This window comes from Zootermopsis nevadensis, unplaced genomic scaffold (assembly GCF_977971745.1).
Source record: "Zootermopsis nevadensis isolate Lab colony 2312 unplaced genomic scaffold, Znev_1.0 Znev_ptg000002l, whole genome shotgun sequence".
NCBI classification, from domain to species: domain Eukaryota; kingdom Metazoa; phylum Arthropoda; class Insecta; order Blattodea; family Termopsidae; genus Zootermopsis; species Zootermopsis nevadensis.
This window is the reverse complement of record NW_028259134.1, coordinates 9,678,356-9,697,856: the sequence shown is the minus strand read 5'-3', so window position 1 is coordinate 9,697,856 and position 19,501 is coordinate 9,678,356. Positions and strand designations below refer to the sequence as shown.

Here is a 19,501-nt window from a genome sequence, read left to right as displayed (position 1 = left end):
CAGTTATAAAATACGAACTTTGAGAAAAAGATTTTGTTCTTATTTAATTTTGTCCGTATTGATTTGTGTATTCTGGTACACGCTGTGGCGACTAGCAATATTTCATCTTCGCTTTGTGACAGCCCATATAATTTCGACAAATAACAAAAGTTTCCCAAGCCTTTAACAGAATGTATAATATCCAGTTGAGATTCATATCAACTACTGTTTTATTTCGACATTATTAGTATTTTGTGGGCACAGTTTCTTGTTATTTCTGCGATTCTTTGTTTCTACTGTTCACGTCTCATTCTAAGAAACAGCTATTTTGTTTGGACAAGTATCTCTCTCTCGGAAAGTCCCCCGAGCCTCTTATTACAGAATCGTGGGTCTCGTTTCTACTCTATAATCTTGCCATTACCACCATTACATCCTCTACTTCGGGTTATTCTCAATTCTGATCGTCTCAAAACATCCTCCCCACTGGTATCTGCTGCTTTAATTCAATTTAAAATGTTTGCTGTCTGATTCTCCATTCTGACAATTCGTACTAAGATTTCGGTAATATTATTTACTGCCTAATTTGATTCAAATGAAATAAAATTGTTTTCATGTTTAATTTCACAAAAGTAAAAATCATTAGGCCTATCAGTTAGGCGTACTAAGTTGTTAGACGCACGAATACTAATTTTCCCCAGTCTGTATTTTCTCTTAAGATCAAATATTCTCCAGCCTCGGTGTAAGTGAAATTCACCACGCGTAACCGCGTTATACGTGCTTCTTATTTTGGCAAAGTCCGCTGTTCATACAGTCATATAATATCTGTTGAAAGACCCCGGAAAATCAAAAACATTCTGGCTGCTTCAATTATCAACAAATTTGTGTGCGAAACAGACTTTAATCTTGAACTAAAAGCAATAAGAATTAAATTTACCAACTCAACTTCCATTTGTCAGTAAAATGGATACAGGATCATTAACAAATTTTGCAAGAGAGCATATTGAAAAAGAGACATAAATAATAAAAGCCTAAAATGAATAGCTTCAAGTTTTATTATTTAAATGCTTATTCTCGAATTCTTAGATTGTTTAAAGACATTTTCCTAACCACGTGTATTTTGGCAGAGTTAAAGTGGAGGAAAGGTTTGTATCATAAATTTACAACGTTGCAGAAAAAAAATGTTAAAGCTTGTTTTCCATCATTTGCCAGGAAAGGCTCGGACAAAGTACGTTCTACCCTAGGATATCAGACCTTTCGGCCAAGAATGAATCCCGGGAAGTAAAAAAAATCTTATTGTAACTTAAGCAGTTTGTTTTGTTTTTGGAAATAACTAAGCCCAATGAGAATTTTCCTACAAATGCACATCAAGTACAGATGTAAAGCAGACACGAATCAAATTAACACTGGACTTATTATATACAGCCTGAAACAAACGCAGCTACACAAACGCTTTAGATTTTCAGTGCTATTGGGGAAATCAGGTTCATAGGAAATTACAGGAAATGTCGGAATTTTCTCCTTCTCGAAGGTATCACCACCTTGTCGAAGGCAATCTGCCGGGTGAGGAGGCTTGCGTGCTCAAATGACCCTTAGGGCTATGCCGGCCTGAGCTTCGGCTCATGGTAGGGTCACCCAAGCCGGACAGGTCTAAGGAGATGCGCTAGACTAAGAGTGATACCCTGGTCCTCCAGGTTGGGGGTTGGGTGTAGGGCTAACAACCTTTCACCTTTAAAAAAAATATGTGTTACGAAAAAATCAACCAAGCCTCGGATCAGGACGGACTCTTTGGCACGACCACGGCAATTGAAAAAGGACATGAGATTTGGTACCTGGAACATTAGGAGCCTCTATAGGGCTGGGGCACTGAAATCAGTGTGTAGGGAATTAGGGAATTATAAGTTAGACTTAGTGGCAGTGCAGGAAGTGCGATGGGAGGGGGAGGGCACGATCCCAGTGGACAATTTTACATTTTTCTATGGAAAGGGGAATGACAATCATCAGCTAGGGACGGGTTTTTTTGTTCATAGCAGAATTAGGGCAGCAGTTAAGAGAGTAGAATTTGTTAGTGACAGGTTGTCTTACGTAATTTTGGAAGGACGTTGGTGCGACATCATTGTCCTTAATGTTCATGCCCCAACTGAAGACAAAAGCGATGATATCAAGGATAGCTTTTATGAAGAATTGGAATCAGTATTTGATACATTTGGCAAGTATCACATGAAAATTCTGCTAGGAGATTTCAATGCAAAAATTGGGAGGGAGGATGTCTTCAAACCCACAATAGGCAGCGAGAGTCTCCATGCACTTAGTAATGATAATGGCGTCAGAGCAGTGACCTTCGCTACGTCAAAAGATTTAATTGTAAAAAGTACAAAATTTCCACACCGTGATGTTCATAAATACACTTGGACTTCCCCAGATGGCAGAACACACAATCAAATAGATCATGTTTTAGTAGATAAGAGAAGGCAGACAAATGTAATTGATGTGAGATCATTCAGAGGAGCAGATTGCGACACTGATCATTATCTGGTGGTAGCAAAAGTGAGGGAGCGGCTTTCAGTAAGTAGACGAACTAAACAAAATTTTGACACAGAAAGATTTGATTTGAAAAAATTAAGTGAGGGAGAGGCAAAGGAACAATATCAAGTTGAAATTTCGAATAGGTTTCAAATTTTAGAGACAAATGAGGATAATGAAAGTGTGGACATCAACAGGGAGTGGGAAAATGTCAGAAACTGCATCAAAATTTCAGCAAAAGAGAAACTAGGATACTACAGGAGAAAGCAAAATAAACCGTGGTTTGATGAAGAATGTTCAAAATTAATAGATCGAAGGAAGCAAACAAAATTTCAATGGTTGCAGAACCCAAACAAAACAAATGCGGATAATCTATGTAACGTGAGACGTGAGGCTAGTAGAACCTTTAGGACTAAGAAAAGGGAATACCTGAAGGGCAAAATTGCTGAACTTGAGACAAATAATAAGGAAAAAAACATCAGAGACCTGTACAGAGGCATTAATAACTTTAAGAAAGGATATCAACCCCAGACTAATTTGGTAAAGGATGATAGTGGCAATTTGCTTGCAGATCCAATAAAAATTGTGAATAGGTGGAAAAATTTCTTTAGCGAGCTCTTAAATGTTCATAATACTGGTGATATTAGACAGATTAAAATGCATACAGCTGAACTGTTGGTGCCAGAACCTAGCTTAGATGAAGTGGAACTAGCCATTGGGAAGTTGAAAAGTTATAAATCTCCAGGAATTGATCAGATTCCGGCCGAATTAATTAAAGCAGGTGGCAAAGGGTTGCATATGAGGATCCATAAGCTTATTCAGTTAATTTGGGATAAGGAAGAGATGCCACATCAATGGAAGGAATCCATAATTATTCCTATTTATAAGAAGGGGGACAAGACTGAGTGTGGTAATTACCGAGGAATATCGCTGCTATCAACCTCATACAAAATTCTATCCAACATTCTTTTGGCAAGATTAACCCCATATGCGAATGAAACTATTGGGGATCATCAGTGTGGGTTCAGACGAAACAGATCAACGATTGATCAGATCTTTTGCATTCGTCAGATACTAGAGAAAAAATGGGAGTTCGGTGGGACTGTACATCAGTTATTTATAGATTTCAAAAAAGCCTATGACTCTGTGAAGAGAGAAGTGCTATATAATATTCTTATTGAATTTGGTATACCAAAGAAGCTAGTGGGTCTAATAAAAATGTGCTTAAATGAAACCTGCAGCAAAATTCGAGTAGGTAAATATGTATCTGAGACATTCCTCATCAAGAACGGTCTAAAACAAGGAGATGCTTTGTCTCCCTTGCTCTTTAACTTTGCGCTAGAATACGCCATCAGGAAGGTCCAAGGTAGGCAGGAGGGTTTGCAATTGAACGGGACACATCAGCTATTGGCATATGCTGATGATGTTAATTTATTGGGGGACGATATAAATACAATAAAGAGGAACGCAGAAGTTTTACTAGAGGCTGGTAGACAAGTGGGGCTGGAAGTAAATTCAGAAAAAACTAAGTACATGTTAGTATCTCGTCATCAGAAGACAGGCGGGCAAAATTATCTTAGGGTAGCTAATAAATCCTTTGAAAGGGTTACAAAGTTCAAATATTTGGGAACAACAATAACAAATCAAAATGATACTTGTGAGGAAGTTAGGAGGAGACTAAATTCCGGAAATGCTTGCTACTTCTCAGTCCAAAATATTTTGTCTTCCCGTCTGATTTCTAAGAACCTGAAAATTAAAGTATACAAAACAATAATCTTGCCTGTTGTTTTGTATGGGTGCGAAACATGGTCTCTCACTCAGAGGGAGGAACACAGATTGCAGGTGTTTGAGAATCGGGTGTTGAGGAGGATATTTGGGCCTAAGAGGGAAGACGATGGGGCGTGGAGAAAACTGCACAATGACGAGCTTAAAAATCTGTACTGCTCCCCCAGTATTGTGAGGGTGATTAAGTCGAGAAGAGTGAGATGGGCGGGACATGTAGCGCGCATGGATGGGACAAGAGGTGTGCACCGGGTACTGGTTGGGAAACCTGAAGGGAAGAGACCGCTGGGGAGACCTAGACGTAGATGGGAGGATAATCTCAGGCGGGATCTATCCGAGATAGGAGTTGAAGGAAACTGGATTTTGTTGGCCCAGGACAGGGTCCGGTGGAGGGCTTTGGTTAATTCGGTGATGAACCTTCGGGTTCGGTAAGCCATCTAGTTAGTTAGTTAGTTAGTCGGAATTTTCTTGGAGAAATAAAGACAAATCACGTGAAATTAGACCAATGCTCATTGGTAGATATTTCTAGGGTTGTTAAATACCATATCATTGACTTTATCGTTTCCTTAGGCATCCCTCAAACTGGGAGACACTTTTAGACCGAAACCATTGGTCCACTCTTCACGACCGTCGCTTCTCATTTTGTATGCCACTCACAGACTCTCGAGTCTCCTTTGTTTAAAATTAAAGAGGCTGTACAATTTTTTTCTCGGGTGTCCCGGTGAACTGACATCTATACAACTGTTGATGGGCACTTGGTTAATTAACGCAATGAAGAGCACTAGGGAAGACGAAGGGATGAGAAAAAGAAAATGGGACGGCTGTTGAGGACGCTGAGGCAAAGAGTGGTCTAAGTATCTTTATCGTCTTTATCTCCTGACGAAGCAATACATACGTCATAAACTTTAAGCAGTGAGGATCGTTGTAGTGGTAGGTACATAATTCTTTCCGGCCTTCTATCACAAAGTGGATACAATTCTTCTATTCTCAAGATTTTTCTTTTATTGCGCGTTCTCTGCATGATGTCTTTGAAATGAACGCAAGGCATTTTAGTATACTCATGTCTTTTCCTCAGTCTGCGTGTCCGAAGAATTCAAATTGAGAACGCTGGACGAATTTTCATTAAATTTCCATGAACGTTATGGAATTCGAGACTCCTTAAACCCGTAACTTTAGAATTTCTATAATCGTATTACCAATATGGCGAACGCACATGTTGTTAAGTGTGAGCGAACTAACGGTAATTTAATTTAGGGTCGTGAAATGATCTTTGACAACAGAATTAAATATATGTTTATATATATACCAATATATGATAAAAGATCTTGTTTATAACTGATCTACACAGAAGTATTCATAGATTTTTAATGTCTGTTATTCATTAAAATGTAATTTAATTTTAAAGATTTAAAATATACGCTACATTAATAGCAATGTGTATGCATACAACGTGTAGCAAAATTGTTATAGGTACAAATTTATTTGACTGTGCTCCACAACAAGGGCATAATTTGCCACTATACATTTAAAATTCTGCTCTTGGATGTATCATTAGAGGTCCGTCAGTAATGGATGGAATCAAGTGGTCTTAATAAATGTACTTTTACGTGCAATACTAGTTTCTTTAGTGAGAACATACGAAAATAACAAGCCAAATATTATTTCAGGGTACATGGTATGTTCCTATCCGACTATAAAGAACGTTTTTATAATGACTGGAGACGTACTACCTCATGTTTAAGCCTAGTTAATTCTTACATTTTGCGATAGGACGGTAATGCAGCCACGAACACATTCGCTTAATACGTTCTCGGGAGCAGTGAAACTTAATACCAAATGTATTTCACCATTAAAAAGTAATTTCTGAACGATCATAACGTACGAGTTTTTCCACGGTCATATAACTCGGCGATAACAGTGTTTCGATTATTCAACAGTTACATGATATGACGTCTTTAAACAACCATCGAACCGTACGTCTGTCGGTCAATATGAATACGTCTGCTGCCTAAACGCATATTTGAGCTGCTATGAAGAATCTCCGACGAACTACGAATTCGCTGTGCGCACATACACGAACAAAATAAAAAACAATAAAAAACAAAACAAAACAAACAAAATTAATTATCAAATATATAAAACTCTATAGGGTCTTCTCGTCCCATAAAAAACTTAATTCTTAGTTTCAAGTTGTACTATGGTCCGATTAAAATTGACATAATTACAGGCTTATAGTTGGGGTTCTCATTTTTCGCGTTTTCAGAACGTGAATCGTTTATATGCTCACAGCGACTGCGTAGTTCGTCGGCGAATGTTTCTAGCAGCTAATATGTGTGTGAAGGCAGCAGACGTATTGATATTGCCTGAGAAAACGTGCGGTTCAATAGTTGTTTGTAAATGTTGAATACCCGAAACACTGTTATCGCCGAGTTATATGACCATGGAACAACTCGTACGTCATGTTCCTTCGGAAATTACTATTTATTTGTGAGATACCTTTTATATTAAGTTTCACTGCTCCCGAGAGTGTATTAAGCGAATGTTGTGTTCGCGGCTGCATAACCGACCGATCTCAAAATGTAAGAATGAACTAGTCTTGAACATGAAAGTGGTACGTCTCCAGTCTTACATTTAAAAACGTAAAACTCTCAAACATCATGTAAATTTATTATTAACTATAAATAAGCACATTTAATACTGTTATAACAATGTTTATTACTTTATATTTATTCATTCTCTACAACCAACAAGCTTTCGGAAGGCCTATTCATTAATCTAAAATAATTATTTGTTCAGCTTTTGTCATGCGGCAATTAGGAGCAACTATTACCCGGAAACTTGTCTAATCTTTAGTTTAGTATCGATCGATGTTGATACTATACTAAACAAAGACGTGTGTGAGTATATTATTTATTGATGTCCTAAAACATAAAGATTAAAATAAACAGAATTATAATTTCACCTGTTGTTTTGCATGGATGCGAAATTTAGCCTCTTACATTAATGAAAGACTGAGGGTGTTTGACAGCAAGGTAGTGAGGAGAATATTTGGACCTAAGAGAGATGAAGTAAATTCTATTAAAGTGAAAAGTCGAGGAGGATTAGATGAGCAGGGAATGTAGCGCGCATGAGGTTGATGAGAAACTGCGTACAAAATTTTAATGGGAAGCCAGAGGGTAAGAGATAACTCTGAAGACCTCAATGTAGAAGGGAGAAGCTGATCACTGTATTCATATGGTTCAGGGCAGGACAGATGGCGGGATCTTGTAAACATTGTAATAAACCTGCAGGTTCTATAAAAGTGGCTAATTTATTGTCTAGATGAGCGTACTGTCAGCTACACAAAGTTCCTTCTACCGACGTCAGTTTCACTTTTAGCCTACGTTAATTTTTGGAGGATAAATATGAACTCCGAAACGCACAAATCAAGGCATGAAATAAATTGTTAATTCTGTCGAAAACCTGCAACTAATAAGCTGTCATATTATCATAAATATAACTTCCCAAGAGAGGAAATGAAAGCTGAATTATCTAAATTAATGCCAGACACAAAATTTATTTGAAGAATGGCGTGGTGGTTAGGTCCCTATACGAAAATAAGATCCATATTGGAGTGAGAAGAATTTGATGAGGACAGGCAATACAGCGAAGAAACAAATGAAACGTAGCGCCGGCCCAGCGGGACACAGGAGGATGGTATTTTGAGAACACAAAGACAGGACAGTGTGTAACAAGAGAACGGAAGACGAAGAAACAGAGATGAAGTGAATAGGACAGAGATGAAAAGAAAGAGGAGACTATTGTGCAGCAGCCATCTCCATATTAACAGACAATAGGTGTTACTGTTAAGATAATATTTTGGGCGTTTACAAACAAACGTGAATAAACACATTTATCTGGCACAATGATTAAGAAGAGTCTCGTTACTTAATTGTCTTCGTTACGCTCTTAATCCGAAACTCTAAATAAGCGTATTACCATTCTTTAAGTTATTACAAATTATTTTAAATGCCTATTTATATTATTCACAATCTGACTTATTGTTCTGTATGAAAGCAGTATTATAGAATATTCTACGGTTCGATGCTTTATATTGCATTAGTTTGACGGTTCCATTTATGAATACTGATTTATTTTTCAGCCTGATATTCCATTTGTCTTTAATGATGTGACAAGAAATATTATTCTAAGTACCAGACTTTAGAAGAATCGACGGTTTATTTCTAGAAGCTGACAAACGTTCAAGCTCTCGGATCGATTTTGAACGAACGAAATTAAAATTTTAATCGTTCATTTTGCAAATCCAAGCATCGTCGCATTACAGAATGGAATACAAGACACTTCTGAACGTATTAGATAAAAGACACACGCACATGTATATAATACAGGGTACACAAAAAATCATAGGATACAGAACATACGAAAATGTGCAAAGTACAGAAAATACACAGATATATTGCACAGGCAAATGCGTAGGATATAGGACTAAAGAAAAATTATAGTACACAGCAAACAGGCAAATACTTAGGAATCATGGCACGCGGAAATGTAGACTATAGGGTACATTATACATGTAAGTTTAGAGAATGTAACATATATACAATTATTTTATTCATCCACATATAAATTTCTCCAGTGTCGCGGGGTTTTGGTTACAATTCGTACATTGTTTTCGAGAAGTCAGTACGTTCGAGTCTCGTCCTAAATGCAGGTTTTACTGGTAGATATTGTCGTGTATATTCTCAGTCCCTCCATGCAAATGCTGACATTTATTAAATTAATCCATTACTGACGCCGGTGGTGTTCAAACCTGCAAGGCGTAATCACTGTGAACCCCACGAATTCAGCATGAGGGGCGAGTTATGGCGTCTTTCATTTTTCTGCCCTTTTCTGAATTGATATGTTTTAATTGGACTCACCGCCAACGGCAATCATCGAACGAGACTGCTCGATTACTCACAGAACTTCGTCTCAAAAATCCTGTTAGCTAGAAATCCAATACTCATCTATTTAATAGATGAAAAAATAACGACCCGTTTATGAACACCAAACTTAATAAAGAATGACATATATAAAGCAATAAAGAGAACATTTAAACGCAGTGTTTCATAAGATAACAACAAATCCCCAGAGTACGAACCGAGTTTTTATATATATATATACTTAGTACAATATCATTTTAACTTTGTAAAATATTGCTTCAAAACGTCGCCGAAGTTGAAAAAGAAGTGAAAATACGTGACAAAATAAAACACTGCAAGATCGTGTATTTCTGGAAGAAAATTGAGTTTCTAACTCCGTTGGCAGTAACTGGTGTTGAAGCAATGACGTGCATTCACAAGACTGAAGAGATTTTGGACTGGGAAATGCAACACTGCACAAAGTATGATGATCCGCCTTATGAATAAGTTCATTCGACAGCAAATATGATATATATTTTAGCGCCAAGAATGGGATAACCTACATCGACTTGAACCCCGTCTGTCATGCCTGCAGAGACATGTGTTCGGTATTTCATCAACAAAAATATCACTGCTAAAAATCTCAGCATGAAAAGATTTAATAGTGACGTGTGTTATAAATTTTGTAAACATCAGATGTCTGATTATGTGTCTATCTACACATGTATATTTATACAAATAATTGCCCGTTTAGAATTACGGGAAAATACGAAGTTGTTAAAACACATAATCATATAAAACGCCATTTATTTATAGGGGAATAAATTTCATGTGACCATTGCTATTCGATATTAGGCCGTATTCAGCAATAAATTTGGCCAAGGAAACAGTGATTTCCCATTTTCGTCGTTTGGAAGTAATCTTCCCAGAAAGAACTAAAGATTTACAAATTTATTCTAAAAACGGACTCAACCTAGAGTCATGAAAAACACGTTCGATCTATTTTAAAGATTACAGCAGTCTGAATTAATTTAAACATCAATACAATAGGTTTTATTGAAATGAAAATAGTTTTCAGAAAACTTTGCTTATAGCTGATAAAACTTTGTCTTACCCTGCAACATTTTCCAATAAGATAAGTTTCAATTAGGAAAGAAAATTAAACCACATAAGTACTGCATCGTTTTAAACAGTAACCTTGAGTACAAACTACCTTGCATTTGTGCAGAGCTGATCAATATTTGTTTCTCTTGATAAATATTTCGTTAACATGTTGAACGTTCCTGAAATCAGTGAGACTGTACACACAAACACGCGCGTCTAGTAGCAGCCAGTATATCTATCGATATATATTCTATTCAATTACTTCGTAATGACTGGGTCTCGAGTAATACTACTAACTACTCGATCACGAGGTTCGATAGCAACAGTACGAAAGAATGCGCACCGGATTTATGTGACTCAGGGCAGGATCCAGTGACTGACCGCATTCTATAAAAGACGGGGAATTTGGCTACCTGAGCGTTTATTAGCTTCTCGTTTCGGATTATGCTCCAAAGAATTAGTCAGGAAGTTAATCTGTGGATACAGCAAAATTTTCTATAATATCCATTTTACCCACTCCACTTGGCCCTTTACGTTCTGGTCTTTTCAGTAGATTTCGGGAACTCCCGAGGGTTAATTGGATCGCAGAAAGGGAAAGAAATCAGCGTCCTTAGAACTTTGTTTCCAGACAATATTTCTTATTTCCTGTGAATGACAGAACTCACATTTTATACAAATACAAATACACATTTATCGGAAGAACTTATGTCTACTTTTCTTCAGATACTTCAGTCTAACATGGTGATATTTTTAAAAATTTCAGGTTAATAATTAACAATTTAGTGACCCATTTCTGTGCACAACTTCCACTAGTACATATTCCTAATATGTTAAATTATTTTTGTATTTATTTAATTTATAGCGTATCCTATATATGATGATTAATAAATTTTAAAGGATATGATACGAAGCGGTTGTGGTCTAATTTCGGTAATAATGTGAAAATTTAATGGAAGAACATAAAAAACCACAAAATCCTAAGGCATGATAGCCGGTCTGCAAACCGAAACTTGAACCCGGTACCTTCTGAATATGAAGCAATGCTAACAGTCGGCCACTAGTTTATTTTTGCTATTATTACTACATTTGTTTTTCCAATAGTGTTGTTGTTGTTGTTATTGCCTCTCTCCGGTTTTAGACGCTGGAAACCCTTAGTAACCAACTCACTTTATAGCTGGATCTGCCCTGATTATATAACATGGCGTGTATTACGTTAATTTCGTAGCCCAAAACATTCAGTTCGAATGCTTTATTACTGAAGTGGTTGAACAGTGACAGTGGCGATGCAGATTATCTGTTGCACCGACGTACACATAAATCACGTCACACTGCCCCCACCCCTCCCACCCGAACACCGCTCAAACTAACTGGTTAGTGTGATTTCGCAGAAGATTCATTATGTGACCCACGAGAACAGTATTGCCAATACAGAAATACATAACCCTGCCATTCTCAGATCAAACGCATTTAACATGCCACTACTTAAATCTATACAGCTCACAAGAGCCAGCCAACTGATACAGCATTATTTAACAATCTCCCCGCCCCCTGTAAAATATCGATTTAGGTTAAGAGATTTGTATTTTGTTTTCCTAAGATAAACTTGAAGACTAATGCTTAATATTTTGTCTACTTTTAATGCTAAAAATGTGATAATTGATTTTCGAATAGATTTGTTATCACGCTGTAGTAATCTAATGTATTCTGTAGTATGAAAGCTACTTCTTCAGACTCCAGTAACAAACTATTCTTAGTCCATTTTATGACCCTGATTCTGTAGGTCTATAGCATGAAATACGTCATGTAGGTAAGGTAATTGGGAAGGTGATAGCTTACGATCAATGCAAGGTTGCTGTCCTGTCATTAGCCTGAAGGAACCGAAAAAATCCACGAAAACCCTCAGTCAGTATAGCCTATCTCTGGGCCAAGGTCTGAATCCAAGAATTCCCCAATACAAAGCAGGAGTGCTAACCACTCGATCGCCACGTGCGTAAAAAACACGACGTTAGATTTTAGGTTGTCACGGCAGCGAATATGAAGATAACTTCTGGTATGTTCCGTTGTAGACGTTTGCCGGCGTTTCAGAGGTGTTTGCAACATCCATCATGAGGGCTATGATTAAGTAATGATAGGGCAAGAGGTGTGTATCAGGAATTGGTCGGAAAGCCTGAAGGGAAGAGAGAGCTGGAGAGACCTAAACGTAGATGGGAGGATAATATCAAGCGCGAGCTAAAGGAGATAGGAGTTGAAGGCGACTGGATTTTGTAGGCCGAGGACAGGGACCAGTGAAGGGCTTTGGTTAATTCGGTGATGAACCTTCAGATTCCGCAAGCCGTCTAGTTAGCTCTATTCACTTCATCCTTTAAATCCAAATATTTTTCTGACCACTTTATTTTCCAAATTCGTTTATAAATTTCGTAACTTACTTTGAGAAAGAACCTAACCAAATCTGTGCTTTTGTTATATGAAAGGGATTCCATGCAATAAAACGATTTGAATCAGATGGCTCTGTGACTTGGTGTATGGTTACTGAAGCATGAATCAGCAAGTGTTCCATTCCTGTGCGTTGTGTGCACAAGGCAAAGCTGTGAAAGGGACGCTCCAACGAACTACACAATATGGTGGTACAGACAAAACAGAGTTACAGAGCTTGGGGTGAAATTAGCATTGTATCAGAGTCAGTGTTGGTCTACCCGGTTTCCTGCCTCGCAGTACGTTAGTTGGGTGGCTGAGAAAAACCCTCTTCACTCCACACCCCGTGCATACACCAACACCCTCACTCGCTATGCGCGAGATAACATCGTAACTCCCTCTTCCATTCCCACCGTCTCCCTTTCTCTCAAATTAAAGTTTTAATTGCACACGAATCGTTGTCTTATTCCAACCCTCCTCGAAACAACCTCCAGGCTCCTCTAGTATTAAGAAGTCAGAAGTATTCTGCACAGAAGATTTTATTTTACATTTTTACTTTCTTCTTTCAACAGAATCTCTCTTTCCTTATAATTGTTATAAACTGCTCTGCTAGCAATTATCTAATATTTCGTGTAAGGTAGCGTCGTTTAAAGCACAGTGAATTCATATACGAAACTTAAAAGAATAAACCCTCGAAATGCTGACTTGTTATTCATCATGCTTTATGACGTCGCACTGCGAACACAGACGCATTAAATTCAGTTTAAGTAATGAAGCAATAAAATGTTTACGTTTAATTTTTTTTTTAAATGCCGGTATTTGAATTTTATTCGATGAATGTGCGTGTCAGTGTCTTGTTGCGAACATTTTCATTTAATCACTTATTTCTGGAACTTCTTTATCGACTTTCAATTTCCACAATACCTTGACTTTTCCTAAGTGAATCCATGCACGCCTATACAGCACAGATATACATAAATATGTTAATGAAGGCCTAATGAAACCATGTATTCTTAAAAAGTCAGGAGAGTATGCTAAAAACGGTTATTTTCGTCTTAATAAAATGAAACATAACAAAGATATGGAAATAAGAATTCCAGTATGCTCATAGTCTACTTCAATAAGGAGATATTGCTTCAAAATTAAAGTACAGAGATACATGTTTGAATATCCTGAAGGGAATCCCTGCTGGCAGATCCATTAAACACGAATCTTAAATTTCTCTTACACAGGATGTTCCATTTAAAACTCTATTGTAAGTAGAATAGTATTTATTATTATTTTGTCATTAATATAACAAGACAGACGAGGTGTTTTAAAGTTTTAATCAATTAAGAACTTAAAAAGAGACGATAACAACCGATGTCTACCACCTTCTCGACACAAAAACGCTTTCCATGTCCAGAAATGTTGTTCCGAATCGATGTAGTTATCGTCTTATTCGGTAATTATTCATTAGGACAAGCATTGCTAAATGCTTCACTAACAGCAGCAAACAACTTCCATGCTAAGTAAAGTTGAAGAACGAACACATGTTCTACTCGTGGATTACCACATCCACAGCTGAACACCTTTTGCAGAAATGGTGTGAGCAGCGGCCTAGCAACAAAGGTGGCTTTGAGTCGTGTTAAGGAGGCTAGGGGGTGGAACTGATTTCATCGCTATTCCATAGTAAGTGATAAGTGATAGGTCGTGTTTTTAAATGGTACGCCCTGCAGTAAGCGGGAAGAAATATTAACATCTGCCTATTGTAAACCCGAATTCGAGACCGAAAGCCGGTGAGCAGAATAAATCTTGCCCAGTACGAAACTGATCCCCACCATTCCTAACCAATCCTGCAATGACAATATCAGTAGGATTTACCTTCATTCAATTTAGAACATTCTTTAAATACCATCGATTAGTTGGATGGTTCAGTGAACAATGCATTTGACATCGCAAATCTGCTGTGACTAATTTTAAGATAATTTCTTTACATTGTTCCGCAGGCACAAAAAGTCACATTCAGGACAACTGGTCTCCGGCGAGATTGAAACCCAGAATCTCTGAAGTACGAAATATGAGTGTTAACCACTCCACAACTTCAAGATTCTGTTTCTATTCCCAAGTAGGCTACTGAAATAAGGCTGTCTCCCCTACAAGCGTATTCAGACTTCTGCAAATCTTAATTAAACAAGCAACTTTCTTACACCTCACACTTGAAGTGTATGTGATATAAATAACTCACATGTTTCCTCTTCGTAAGCTGTTAAAATTTACAGAAAATCGTGGAGTAACTTCGAACAAAGTAAAGAGCTGAGTTACTCTATATTGCAGTAATTAATCTTAACTGTTGTCTCCTACACCATTGTGCAACTAGGGATTCCATTTAGAGCTTACACAAAACCGATCTGTGGGACGCAATCCGGCAGACAGTGTGACATCGGCTTATGGTGGCTGTGAGTTCGATACCGTAACCACAGAGCCTCTGGCCGACAAGTGCACAAGGCAGCGCACAGAGAGATAAAAACAGACGTGGAGTGGCAATTCATTTTACTCGGAGATCTGATAAAGCTATTTCAAGTGGCAACGGGGCTCAGGACCTAGCGACAAAAGTTCTGTACTGACAAATTTGTTAAATACCAGCCAATTATTAGCACTGGCTCACACATTATATATCAAAATGAAGAGCACCTCACTCAGTGGGGCGTTGGCCTTGGGAAGCAAGTAATCACTCAACTAGTAAGAAATTCCTCGCTTTTTATCAAACCTGAATATTCTTTTCACAAGAGCTCGCCAATGGCGTCCTTATGAAAGTAATTTTCTAGTCCACACTCTGACACATAATGTCTTTAAGATATATTTTAATATCATCCTGCCATCTCTCAATGGGCTCTTCCCTCCAGATATTTTAGCTAAAGTCTTATATGTATTTCTGAACTGTTCTACACCCACGTCATCAATCACGCAAAACTAAACATCTGCTGTTACAAGTAGCCTATGAGATTGTATATTCAGAAAAAACAGTTACACAGTGACACAAACAAAGAATTGTGTTTAATCCTCTGGAGTCTTGGCAGAGATCATAATAGAGTGATAATTGGCAATCAGGATTTTGTAAACATATTTGGTTTTGTTGTGACAAATGCAGCAAATGTTTCGAGTTCGCGCAGCGAGCTTGGCCGTTGGCTATCATCACGAAGTGTCAGTTGCAACAGCGAACAGATTAGACGGAAGAGCAGAGAGAAATTATGCAGAGTGAAAGGCTAATGATTTTGAAAAGGTCCATATAACCTCCACTTCAAACCCACAACTTCCGCCCGCACTGCCAAGAACAAATTTTTTTCTCCTGAGTAGCAGAGAGTACATCAAACTCCAACAGCGAAAATGTAAGGACGAGGGTTCTTCCAACATTCCACACACGAACAAGTCATTTGGTGCTAGATCCAGGGCACTGAGCACGGTACTGAAGCTCCTCCAGCCAACCAGTTACCGGCAACAATTGCGTACTTACGGTGCCCAACGGGAAGGGGCAGTGATTTTTTTAAGAAAGTACTGAACTGCCCAGCATGCGGTGTCTTATATTTGCGGCATAGCACACTGTTATATGGAAGTTCAGTCCCCAACGAACCATGCCCTCAGTAAGACGATCCTGTCACTTTAGACGACTCAAGTTACAGTTCGTATGTGGCAGGTGGGTTTCCTGTATCCCATGCAGTCGCATTGTGCGCACTCCCTTTGCCATTCTCATGAAAAACTGCCTCATCACTGAAGATCCAACTCTTCAGAAACTTTCCGTCTCCATTTTGTTATACATACTGAATGTGGTATGCTACACATGACTTGGTAAGAATCCACCACTAGTCTCTGTCATGAGAGTCACATGAATCGAGACCACAACCTCCCATCCCTGAGATCAATTTTAATAATATCCTTCCACTTACTCGAATGTTTTAAATGTGGTATCTTCTCTTCAGGTATTCCAATAAAAAATTGCTACGATTATATCACGAACTACATGTACGTCTCGCCACCTGCCAACGAACTGTGCGTAAACAGCTGAAATTATTGTAATATTATACCAGTATGCTATTGGGGAAGGAGTTCGGTAATACAACTTTTAGTTCTATAAGAGGCGTATTTCTTGACTAACTGAGCTACTATTAGCTTCTCAAGAATGAATTGCACATGGGGTTAAATATTTATTTACCTGGACTTCTGGCTGTTGCCGCCTGCAGAATGCTGACACTGCCTGCACATGTGACGCCTCCCGTTCGTCAACAAAACGCCTCTTTCTTTTACTTGCCTACACCAAAGTAAAAATGCTCTGTTATATTGGCGGAAGTCTCGTGTTACAAAGCCACTTGAGTTCACGTTGAACACGCACAGCACTGTTTAGTTTTACAAACAACAGAACACACTTCGCTTTCTGGGGATTAGTCGGCGCCATCTTAGTTTCTGCACTGCTGCCAATAGCAGCACACAAAAGTATTAAAGTCAAGAGACCTGATTCGTTGCTCTTCATCGGTCTGTGGTTTGGGTGTAAAAAATATTTGGAACAAACAAATAATTATGTGACATTCTGTAAAAAGAAGGATAGAGTTATGGGTATGTGTTTATAAAGTTTTAACCGTTTTAACCATTTTAACCTCGATGTTTCATGGAGGTTAGTAATCAGCTTTACCCTCCGGCCGCTACACTCCCAGTACCCAATGGATAGGTTGCTGGTTGCCCCAAGGTTGGTACGGACGCTGTTGTGATTGGTTCCTGTCCGTGCTAAGAATCGAACGTTTGTCATCTCGTCTGCAGTCAGTCACTGAATCGACTGAGCTAAGACTTACGTGCACCACACAAAAACATGAACAAAACGATATTAATAATTAATTTAGACTCGATATACTGAACTTTGATTCTTGTTCTTAGGATTCAAAGACAAGCATTAAACATTTCCTTTACAAAACTTCAATTGTTTAATGGTGATAGGAAATTAAAAGTTTATTCCGGGAATTTTACCAAACCGTTAATTATACCTATATTTAGTGGGCCAGTGTAGAGTTACTGAAAGTTAAAGCAAGCTATACATAAAGTCAGTTTGTGCTTTAAAGGATTAAAATTGATCTTCGATGTATTAATTTATAACAGTGTGGACTTGTTTCAAACAAATTAGGGGCCCCAGTGGCGGGATTTTGTTGAAAAAGGTATTTCGTTTTCGGGTTTCCGAGAATGTGGGGAATTTATTGACAACGTGAACGACTAAAAGGCTCTGAAGAAGAACGCTGTCTCATTTAATTAGTCATTAATAGACAGAATAAGTCATACGTAAAATCTGAACTGCAAAGTTATTATGTGTCTGTGTTTGTTTAATCATTGGCAAGTTTAAGAAGTAGAAATACCCGCAGCGCCTCTGTATTCTTGAAAGAAATGCAACATCCAAAGCATTCAGAATTTTTATGTACGGCGAAAAACTGGTTGTGAATAAATCAGGAGAAAATATCGCCTGGCATCCACGTTTCTGAGTCAAAGTGAGTCTCCATAATTTTAAAAACCTCATGAATATTCGAGCAATATTGACGTGACGTAAATGATAATGGCTCCGCTTTCTGCTTGCTGCCTTTCCCTGTTTTCCAACATTCTTATGGAAGAGAAGGTGCGGTAGTTAAATGACAAAATGCCACACAATGGGGAGAAGCCGAGGACGGCAGTGTTTCTTTGTTTTCTTAATTTGCATTAGGCAACGAAGTAAATGCGCCCTGCTAAGATGCTGAGAAATACTTCTTTACTGTTCGTTATCTAATTTATGTTGTTTTCGTGGCAGCAAGGGACTGTTTTTGTACGTATATTAGTTCTCACATGTTAACCTCGCCCTGCCCTGTAAGCCAAGGTCTCTGCTCTGTACAGTTTCTTGATACGACCAGCTTGAGCTACGTGATTTTATAGTGGCCGCTTTCCAAAAGTTTTCCTCACAGATTTCTGCATGATTTCTTATTTCTCCAACCACCCCCATTATGACGTCATTAATTATGATTTTTTTAATATTGCGTTAAGTGGATACATTTTCAATGTCTTTTTACGCAATATCATTAATTCTATGCTTACTTAATTTATAAGAGTCGAAATACTTTCTTACTTTACATAATTTGCAATTTAAAAGAAAGCTGTTAAGAATAGCGGTCAATACTTGAACATACAAATATTTATGTTGATAGTTCATAAAAGTGAAAAATTAAAATTTGGTATGTAACTAAGTAGATTTTAAAATAATTTAGGGTTTCATGAGTTAACCAGACATTTGAAACGTGCTTCATATTGTTCGTTTGGACATTTTTTATGAAGACACTTATAGAGAAAAGTATAAAACTTTTAATACTGGATTCTTGGTCACATTTACATTTGCCATGCAAAATGTTGACTACCGCTGTTTCAGATTACCAAAACTTCTGATGGCCTAAGTTGATTTAACGTTTCTAGAGTAATAAAGCTTCTGTAGTCGCGCTGCATGCATTATGACAAGGAGGTCCCGGCCTGTAGCAAGAAACATAATAAAAACCCTGAATCTCAGCACCGTTTACTGAGATTATCTCCAAACCAGAAGAGTTATTTTCATGCTGTGTATCGATTTAGTTTTTGCTGGTTTTCTCTTTAGCACGGAGAAAGTCCCTCGTTATATTTTGATTACATAGTTGAATTAGCAAAATAATAATAAATTCTTCTCGGGCTACCAACATTGTAAGGTGGCTTAATAAAGAAACTACAACTACAGTAACCTGAGGACGAGGACGAAGATGGTCCTCGAACCGTTGATATTTTCTTCATTAAGCCACCGA

At 37.9% G+C, this 19,501-nt stretch overlaps 1 protein-coding gene across 1 annotated transcript in view; it reads right to left on the bottom strand.

Annotated features, from left to right (window-relative positions):
* Positions 1-17,131, bottom strand: part of Bmcp (uncoupling protein Bmcp mitochondrial) — a 123,149-nt gene extending 106,018 nt beyond the window's left edge. The window contains exon 1 of the mRNA XM_087349215.1: positions 16,888-17,131. Within this exon, the coding sequence (XP_087205341.1) occupies positions 16,888-16,937 (50 nt within the window). The 5' untranslated portion in view covers positions 16,938-17,131. The remainder of the gene's footprint in view (positions 1-16,887) is intronic.
* Between the last annotated feature and the right edge of the window lie 2,370 nt (positions 17,132-19,501).